This window comes from Salvelinus fontinalis, chromosome 8, assembly GCF_029448725.1.
Source record: "Salvelinus fontinalis isolate EN_2023a chromosome 8, ASM2944872v1, whole genome shotgun sequence".
In the NCBI taxonomy this organism is placed as follows: Eukaryota; Metazoa; Chordata; class Actinopteri; order Salmoniformes; family Salmonidae; genus Salvelinus; species Salvelinus fontinalis.
This window is the reverse complement of record NC_074672.1, coordinates 15244294-15254571: the sequence shown is the minus strand read 5'-3', so window position 1 is coordinate 15254571 and position 10278 is coordinate 15244294. Positions and strand designations below refer to the sequence as shown.

Sequence of the window (10278 nt, the reverse complement as noted above, 5' to 3'; positions counted from 1 at the left end):
TTTAATTGTTTATACATTTTTTATTTAACCAGGCAAGTCAGTTAAGAACAAATTCTTATTTACAATGACGGCCTATTCCGGCCAAAACCGGACGACGCTGGGCCAATTGTGTGCCACCCTATGGGACTCCCAATCACAGCCAGATGTGATACAGCCTGGATCTAAGGGTAACGATCGTATAATTTCCAGAATGTCCTAGGACTGGAGCACACGATATAACTATAAGTGAATTATTAAAGAGAAATATATGGGAAATAAACAACCGCAAATACTGTATGGCTGCAACTGTCTACAGCTTCAAAATAAGTATATAACAACAATAATATGACTGAGAAGAAAATACAACTACTTAAAAAAAACGACTGGCAAAAGAACACAACTAGGTAAAACAATTATATGACTGGCAAAAGAATACAACTCACAAGATTATAAATAGCACATGAATGTTGTTTTAATAAAGAAACACTTGGGAAGGGGGAGAGTCCTTCCTTCCAACACTGGAAATGGTACAGTCAGAAACACGAGCATTATCACCCAATGGACAATAACATTGTGTAGTACACTTCCATTCACTAGAATGTTGTGACACTCTTCTTCAACATTTGCCTTTAATCTAAAAATGAAACAGACAATGTTAACCATTTCAAAAAAGGTTAAATAATATCTTCAATGATGAAAGCTCCCATATTTACTTCATAAATAATCAGTACATCATTCATACCCAGGTATATTTTATGATTAAGACCACACATATAGGGCTTTCAATGTATTCATGATTTGTGATTTGTATGACAGTTTCTCATCTGTGTGTTTATTCTGTGTTTTGGCCACAACTCCGGCTATTAACACACTAACAGTCCCAATGAGTAATGGTACCTCATTCAAAGAGTGTAACATACACTAGCTGAGCCTGATCCTCAATTTTGTAATCTAATCTGATAGCCCATTCCAGAGCCATACTGTATATACAGTTAAAGTCAGAAGTTTACATACACCTTAGCCAAATACATTTAAACTCAGTTTTTCACAATTCCTGACATTTAATCCTAGTAAAATGTCCCTGTCTTAAGTCAGTTAGGATCACCACTTTATTTTAAGAATGTGAAATGTCAGAATAATACTAGAGAATGATTCATTTCAGCTTTTATTTCTTTCATCACATTCCCAGTGGGTAGAATACATACACTGTACATACACTCAATTAGTATTTGGTAGCATTGCCTTTAAATTGTTTTAGGGTAGCCTTCAAATGTTTCGGGTAGCCTTCGACAAGCTTCCCACAATAAATTGGGTGAATTTTGGCCCATTCCTCCTGACAGAGCTCGTGTAACTGAGTCAGGTTTGAAGGCCTCCTTGCTCGCACACGCTTTTTCAGTTCTGCCCACAAATTTTCTATATGATTGAGGTCAGGGCTTTGTAACGGCCACTCCAATACCTTGACTTTGTTGTCCTTAAGCTGTTTTGCCACAACTTTGGAAGTATGCATGGGGTCATTGTCCATTTGGAAGACTCATTTGCGACCAAGCTTAAACTTCCTGACTGATGTCTTGAGATGTTGCTTCAATATATCCACATAAATTTTCTTCATGATGCCATCTATTTTGTGAAGTGCAAAGCACCCCCACAACATGATGCTACCACCCCCGTGCTTCACGGTTGGGATGCTGTTCTTCGGCTTGCAAGCTTCCCCCTTTTTCCTCCAAACACAAAAATGGTCATTATGGCCAAAAAGTTCTATTTTTGTTTCATCAGAGAACATTTCTCCAAAAAGTGCAATCTTTGTCCCCATGTGCAGTTGCAGACCGTAGTCTGGCTTTTTTATGGCGGTTTTGGAGCAGTGGCTTCTTCCTTGCTGAGCGGCCTTTCAGGTTATGTCGATATAGGACTCGTTTTACTGTGGATAGATATTTTTGTAACCGCTTCCTCCAGCATCCTCACAAGGTTGATTTGCACTTTTCACAGCAAAGTACGTTCATCTCTAGGAGACAGAACGCATCTTCTTCCTGAGCGGTATGACGGCTGCGTGGTCCCATGGCGTTTATACTTGCATACTATTGTTTGTACAGATGAACGTGGTACATTCAGGCGTTTGGAAATTGCTCCCAAGGATGAACCAGACTTGTGGAGGTCTACATTTTTTTTGTCTTGGCTGATTTCCCCATGATGTCAAGCAAAGAGGCACTGAGTTTGAAGGTAGGCCTTGAAATACAGCTACAGGTACACCTCCAATTGACTCAGGCTAATTCACATAATTTCTCAGAAGCTTCTAAAGCCATTACATCATTTTCTGGAATTTTCCAAGCTGTTTAAAGGCACAGTCAACTCAGTGTATGTAAACTTCTGACCCACTGGAATTGTGATACAGTGAATTATAAGTGAAATAATCTATCTGTAAACAATTGTTGGAAAAATGTATTGTGTCACGCACAAAGTAGATGTCCTAACCGACTTGGCAAAACTATAGTTAGTTAACAAGAAATTTGCGGATTGGTTGAAAAACTAGTTTTAATGACTCCAACCTAAGTGTATGTAAACTTCCGACTTCAACTGTAGATGTAGAGATACACAAAGTACACATCCATTTAGCTCTAGAACAAACCAGTTGACAACCCCTTCTCAGGCTGATGTTACTGTTGGTTACCACAGTTGTTGCACAGACACTCCACTGAGACTGTATGGACTGAGGGGTCATGGTGGGAACGCCAGTGGGGCAAGACACTCATGGAGGAAAGGTATTAAAACCAAACATGAAGGGAACAGGGGGATGTGGGGAGGCAATACACAATAACCCAAGAAAATTATGCCAAGCTTTTCTGATTGCTCTACAACAGCAGAATCAAGCCTGAAATGAAGATAAAACATTTTAAAAGAAAGAAACAAATATAAATAAAAATGAAGCAACTTTAAGTTAACTGATGGTGCTCATTTTCAGAATATTAATCAACATAATCTTAAGATTACAAAAAGTGAAACGTTTGTGAACCTCGTGATGTGAATTTTGATGCCATATTTGTCATGAGGTAAACCAGTGTGGGCGAGCATGCTCATTGGAGCTACATAGGTCACAGCTAGTGAGCACCCCACCAGGGAGGTTTCAACTGCTTTCTCCTAAAGTAATCTACTCTGACTGCTGTGTGTCTGTTAGTCTCCCTCCAATATGTCTACCCCAATAAAAATGATTTTGGCATGAATGTGCTTCCATACAGTGTTAGGTACAACAGCTAACAAAATGATGCAGCTGTTAAGAGTTCAATATCAGACTTGTTAGTTCTATAAGACCGTAACTAAGGCTAGTTGCTACTGAACCTGAAACTGACTGAGGAACATCTTGAGGCAGTTCTGCGGTGACCCTCCTGAGGATTTAGATGGCGAGACTCACATTTAGTACACACACATACAGTAACAGTACACAGTTCACACACGCTTTCAGTACAGATATACAGTTCATACACAAACATCTTATAGGGGTTTAAAGAGAGGGTGGGGTTGAGGGGCAACACATACTGAACTTTTAAGTACACATGTAGCCACTCACACACAGCCAGACTAAACTGATATTTTACCTGACTGGCAGATAGTTGCCACATGACTGACTGCAGAAGTAAAATGACAAAATGTCTTAGAATTCTCAGAACCACTCATAATTAAAAAAAACGTCAAAATACAAATCGCCATTCATTCTTTAAAACACCTTGACGTCTTTTGAGATCTACTCAATCAAATAGGACGTTGGAGGAGACACTTAAACGATGAAGATTTCAGCTAATACTAAAATAAACCTCAGATCTCATGCATATCTGGAGAACAACACAACCTCCCCAACCTCAGGAGAGGTGAAAGAAAATAGGCACGTGTAGCATGTGTTTTCCACTGATATTCTTTCAAATGTAGAAACACATGTACTACATTATTATAAGGAGACAGACAAATAACCACTAGTGGGCTGTATTTCCATGTCTAAATTAATAGCACCAAGTAAAAAATAAAATGAAAGTTTTACAGACACAAAAAAAGGCACCCATGCTAGGTGTGGGAAGGCAAGTGATTTCAGAAACAGATCAGAAACTATTTGGCAGAATAGAAAAGCACCAGTACTGTCTGTTTTTAAACCCTGTCTTCCCTGAGATGTGTCTTGATGCTGCTTTGTGCCGTGACCTCCGTGACCCCTTTCCCAATAGTGTAACAAGTCTGTAAGCATGCTCACCGCTAAATTTCCCCTACAGAAGTGAAGAAAGAAGGCTTTAATGTCTGCAAGTATTAACACAACTAGGCCCTATAAAAAAGCCCTGGACACACAGTATTAGAACCCAAAATCAACTCTAGGACAAAGAGCAGTTATGGTTAGTTCGCATGTTGCCCCCACAAATATATAATATATATTTATATGTATATAAATAAAAATTCAGTGCTGTAAAAACATCTCCAACTCCATAGGATCTGATCCCTTGTAGAAGGCCTATGGCATTTTACTCTTTCTCATGACTAAAAGCTACTGCTGGGAGTATGAAAACTGTACTGGATCTCCTGTGTCCTTCATTGAGAATACAACACTAAGGAAGTGAAGACTTGTTAGTATTTGTTCACTTTTTTTTGGTTCAATGCACAGAGAGCAAAATATAATTTTGTTGTGAAGCTTTGTTTTCGGTAGCAGCAAAGCACCATGTTTTTTTCAAACTGACTGTATGTATGTGGGTAAATCTCTCTGTGAGTCTGATTGTATCTTGTCTCCATAGTCTCTGGGTGTGTGTGTGTGTGTGTGGGTGGGGGCTGCTATAGCTCTATGAGGAGCAACGCCCAACGTTGATGCCATTCTCTGCGGCGGCCTGCAGCTCGATGGGTCTGGCGTTCATCAGAGACAGGTTCCTCACACAGCCTGTGAGCCCCGAGGAGAACTTCCCTCCCGTCATCGCAGATATATCTGGGGCTCCCCCTGTAACAGACACATGAGCACACACACACACACACACACACACACACACACACACACACACACACACACACACACACACACACACACACACACACACACACACACACACACACACACACACACACACACACACACACACACACACACACACACAGCCTCAGTGCATGTCCTTAGAGAAGACATAATATCACCTCTTTTAGTCAGTCATTTCCCTATAGATTTTGGACACTGTGCTTTTGTACTATTTAGACACTTTGGGAAAGGGTAAAGTTCACATTCCCAACAGGATATTTAAGGTACTGTATTTCTCTACTCTTTGGAGACTTTGAAATATAATACTTGAGATTTTCCCAACAGGAGGGAGACGTACCCAGGTATACGTTGCCTTTGGTGTTCACCATGATGCTTTTGCCTTGTGATTGTCCTCGTTGAATGGCTGCTCCGTCTATCTGAATATATCCCTGTTTACCAGTTCTGATCACACACACAGAAGAAAACTTCCCTTACTCGTATGATCAAAACACTTTGTCACAAAGCACAGAGTCCATTCATTGAGAAAATACACCCCTACCAAAAATGTATTAAAAATAGATCCATCAATGACATTAGAAATACATTTTTAAAGACACTGTGGAACAAGAGGTGAAAAATAAAAGGTTAAAAAAAAGACATATTTTGATGAAGCAATTCAGATTTTGCATGGCAACATTTGTCATGAAAACGTTTGTTGACGTCTGGCTTGATTGAACCATATTATGCGGTAAATGTGTGGTGATTGGTTGAAATTGTGAGCCCTCTTTCTACTGCGGGGATTGCTCAGATTAATCTGATAATATTGCGATGATTTCACTGTTTTAAGCGGAAATAGTGCGGTGATTGGTGAAATATGCAAGCCCTCGTATAATATTCAGAGAATTGTTGATTTATCCCAAAATATTGCGATCGCAGAATGGCGGAATCCCGGAGGTACTGATAATAGGAGGTGTAACAGAACATGAGTAGAAGGTCACGTATGGTACATTACCTCACAGCAGTGACCTTGTGCCATCTGCCATCATTGATGGGCTCTCTGGACTGTATCTGAGACTCTCCACTGCCCAGCTGGTAGCTGTGGACAGACAGGGAACATGCAACAGTAGCATTACTACTACAGTAGGACTACATACAGGAGACTGAGAAGCTATGTGCTTATTTAGGACTGGTGCCAACAACACTTTACCAATCAGTTATATACGAACCGTAAGCATGGCATATTCCTTAGGAAACCACAATAATCAAAAAGAAAAACAGTCATGACAGTGATGCTTTCTTACCTGAAGACTAAGTGTCCATTTTGCAGACCAAGACTTATAAAGTCCTTGCCCTTGCCTTGATCTCCAAGTTCCTAGAAATAAAGTTGTTTAGGTGACACATTAAAGGGAAGTTATGACAGTATAATGATATATTAAAACCATAATGGATTTTTTTTATTTACTGAGTCCACAGATTCTCTGTTATTAAGACTTGTGGAGTTGCCTGTATTGTATAAGATACATACAAATATATTTTTTATACCCATTCAAACTTTGATCACAAACCTGAATCAAGCTCCTTTTGGTAGTACAGTACAAACTAAGTTACATGCAACATAACAATATGCATTGAAGCTGCCACAGCCATATTATAGTACATTGTTAAAGATTGATTGAATTGATAACTAAAAGTAGTAGGCTGCTCCAGCCAGAGACAAAAGCCAAGTAGCCTTATCCAGATTGTTGTACATTTCAAAACATGTAGTCCATAGTAGTGTAAGACTGTAAAATTCTCTCACAATCTGTATACATGAAGTACATCACAGGAGGCTGCTGAGTGGGAGGACGGCTCATAATAATGGCTGGAATTAAGTGAATGATATCAAACATACGGAAACCTTGTGTTTGATTATCATGCCATTTATTCCATTCCAGACATTACTTTGAGCCCGTCCTCCCCAATTAAGGTGCCACTAAACTGTGAAGTACATATCCTGAAATATACCATATTTACCAGGTGTTTTGGTGAGGTGGATACCTTTTTACTAGCATGCATCTTGCGGAAATGGCTAGCGCCATTAAAGGGCTCCTGGGGAAGATGGGAGTGGGGTCGGGTGAGAGAGGCCAAGCGTCAACCAGGCGACATGCAGTGCAGCCAAACAAAACAGTGCTGTCAAACCATGCCTGGACCTGGAACTGTGACATGGCTCGCTCAGAGCCAACATGCCAAACCAACAGCCAGTCTGTAAGTTGCATCAATCTCAATGAATTGAGTAAGGAGTGAGCAGTGAGAGCCAACATTATTAATAACCAAACCGAAAAGAGCAGTTGAATGTCAGCGAACCTATTTGAGTCTTAGAAAAGCTATATATACACATCCAATGCATTATCATTAATGTGAGTGTAAAAGGTTGGTCATTTTGTGAAGGTGGGTTATTGGTAGATATGTGATTAGATAGTAAGGATGATAAGGAGTGCCGCGTAGTGGGGTGGGGAACAGTGGCAAGGTTAGGACATACCACTCCCTGCCACAGGATCAGGCCCTCTTTGGAGGAAGTGTTGACCTTGAGCTCCATCTCGATGGTCTCTGGAGCGTCAGGGCCACTGCAACACACACACACACACAGAGCCAGATTTTAAACTACAAAGACCACGTCAATGCCTCACTACAATAGTGACAATTTTAGAGAAGGAAACTGATACGGCGTAAATAAAGTTGCTTCCTTCCCCACTTGGGAAACTCTGTCTCACCTTCTGGGGAAGATAGTCTTGGGAAGAGCAAGGTAACCGTTGTCATAGAATTGAGCTGCATACTCAATGGGGGCATCTATAAAAACAGAGTAGAAAACACAACATAGGTGGCAGCAGGCTGAATAGAACCATCCAACTGACTCAGTTAGAAACTACAGTAGTTACACAAGAGTGAAGAAAGACATGGAAAGAGGGGAAAAGGCAAAGAACATATTCTTATTGTTTGACTTTAGGAACAATATCTGAAATAGCTCTATTTTGACATGTATTCCTTACAGTACTGTATTTTAGACCAATGTTGCAGATTGAAGATTCTGTATTGCCAGACAAACTGTACAAAACTCCAGTCAGATGACATTCTCCATAGTACATGTCATTCCTTACACACACACACACACACGAGTCAAAATATACAGGCATCTCAGTGCAGTGGGGACCCAGACGATGGAATACTCCATGTTATCATCTTCAGGCGTTTCAACACACCCCTCAATACTTTCATCCAAATACTTTAAGTGGTTAGTAACTGACAACAAACATCCTTGTTCCAATATGTAGAAAATGCATTTCACAGTCTGTTTCCACCGACAGCAGTAGTGGAGTTGTTTCTGTTGTTTTGGACAGGCAGTTCAGAAGACGGAACAGAGGTTCGTGTTGCAGTGAGTGGTTGGTTATTATGTCATAGACTCGACAGGACGCTTGTTTAGGAGAGGAAAAAAGGGGAATTCTACATTTAAAACCTATAAAGGTATCTCAAACAAGACAAAGAAAAAGTGTCACTGGGCCAAAAGCTGCTGAGACACAACTGCAAGATGACGTAATATCCATCTGCATGCTACAGTACACTTAGCCTTTAACATAGAATTCCCCTCTCCCAACATGTCACAGATAGGACCCCCAGCCACCAGTTGAGTACAGTACAGACATGTGTAGTGTTGGTTTGGTAGTACAGTACACGTGTTGTGTAAGTGACTTGTTTCTCTGATTTGCTGAGTGTGTTAGGCTGGCGGCGGGGGCCCACTGGGGCTCTTGAGGGCCCTCAGGTTTGGTCGGTGGGGCCCCTGACGGTTAGTCACGGTTATGTCAGGCAGAACTGAAGGGAGGGATACTGTACCATTCCCCCCGCTACCCTCCAAATTCCACAGGGCCTCGGCGAAGCTGGAGACCTGGCCTGTGTGTGTGGGATATAACCATGAGAGGCCTGGGGTAAGACACATTTGGCTCAGACACCCAACACTTCAGAGCTCGGCTGGATCCTATAGACTAACTGTCTGATGTTATGGTATGGAGGTTCGAGTGTGGAGAATCATCTTCATATGGGACCATTCCTTAGACGAGGGGTCTGGTTGAGGTCTAGCTAATGCAACGTCCTATGTGACAGAGATAGTTACCAGTAGACATACAGTGCCTTGCAAAAGTATTCATCCCCCTTGGTGTTTTTCCTATTCTGTTGCATTACAACCTGTAATTTAAATAGATTTTTATTTGGATTTCATGTAATGGACATACGCAAAACACTCCAAATTGGTGAAGTGAAAAAAATAACTTGCTTCCAAAATGTCTAAAGAATAAAAAACGGAAAAAAGGTGTGCATTCACCCCTTTTGCTATGAAGCCCCTAAATAAGATCTGGTGCAACCAATTACCTTCAGAAGTCACGTAATTAGTTAAATAAAGTCCACCTATGTGCAGTCTAATTGTCACATGATCTCAGTATATACACACACACACACACACACACCTGTTCTGAAAGGCCCCAGAGCCTGCAACACCACTAAACAAGGGGCACCACCAAGAAAGCGGCACCATGAAGACCAAGGAGCTCTCCAAATAGGTCAGGAACAAAGTTGGAGTACAGAGCAGGGTTAGGTTATATTAAAAAAAAATCTGAAACTTTGAACATCCCACGGAGCACCATTAAATCCATTATTTAAAAAATTGAAAGAATATGGCACCACAACAAAACTGCCAAGAGAGGGCCGCCCACCAAAACACAGACCAGGCAAGGAGGGCATTAATCAGAGAGGCAACAAAGAGACCAAAGATAACCCTGAAGGAGCTGCAAAGCTCCACAGCGGAGATTGGAGTATCTGTCCACTTTAAGCCGTACACTCCACAGAGCTGGGCTTTACGGAAGAGTGTCCAGAAAAAAAACATTGCTTAAAGAAAAAAATCACCAAACACATTTAGTGTTCACCAAAAGGCATGTGGGAGAATCCCCAAACATATGGAAGAAGGTATTCTGGTCAGATGAGACAAAAATTTAGCTTTTTGGCCATCAAGGAAAACGCTATGTCTGGCGCAAACCCAACACCTCTCATCACCTTGAGAACACCATCCCCACAGTGAAGCATGGTGGTGGCAGCATCATGCTGTGGGGATGTTTTTCCATCGGCAGGGACTGGGAAACTGGTCAGAATTGAAGGAATGATGGATGGCGCTAAATACAGGGAAATTCTTGAGGGAAACCTGTTTCAGTCTTCCAGAGATTTGAGACTGGGACGGAGGTTCACCTTCCAGCAGGACAATGACCCTAAGTATACTGCTAATGCAACACTCAAGTGGTTTAAGGGGAAACATTTAAATG

At 41.1% G+C, this 10278-nt stretch overlaps 1 protein-coding gene across 5 annotated transcripts in view; it reads right to left on the bottom strand.

Moving 5' to 3' along the window:
• Positions 1 to 10278, bottom strand: part of LOC129860676 (basement membrane-specific heparan sulfate proteoglycan core protein-like) — a 160517-nt gene continuing 150239 nt past the window's right edge. For 2 of the 5 annotated variants that reach the window (XM_055931306.1, XM_055931309.1), the window contains exons 74-81: positions 8807 to 8863; positions 7693 to 7768; positions 7461 to 7545; positions 6956 to 7030; positions 6244 to 6314; positions 5955 to 6038; positions 5301 to 5404; positions 1 to 4930 (exon numbers count right to left, since the gene is read on the bottom strand). In XM_055931306.1, the coding sequence (XP_055787281.1) occupies positions 4779 to 4930; positions 5301 to 5404; positions 5955 to 6038; positions 6244 to 6314; positions 6956 to 7030; positions 7461 to 7545; positions 7693 to 7768; positions 8807 to 8863 (704 nt within the window). In that variant the 3' untranslated portion in view covers positions 1 to 4778. The remainder of the gene's footprint in view (positions 4931 to 5300; positions 5405 to 5954; positions 6039 to 6243; positions 6315 to 6955; positions 7031 to 7460; positions 7546 to 7692; positions 7769 to 8806; positions 8864 to 10278) is intronic. The other 3 variants (XM_055931308.1, XM_055931310.1, XM_055931307.1) reach the window with 2 other exon arrangements.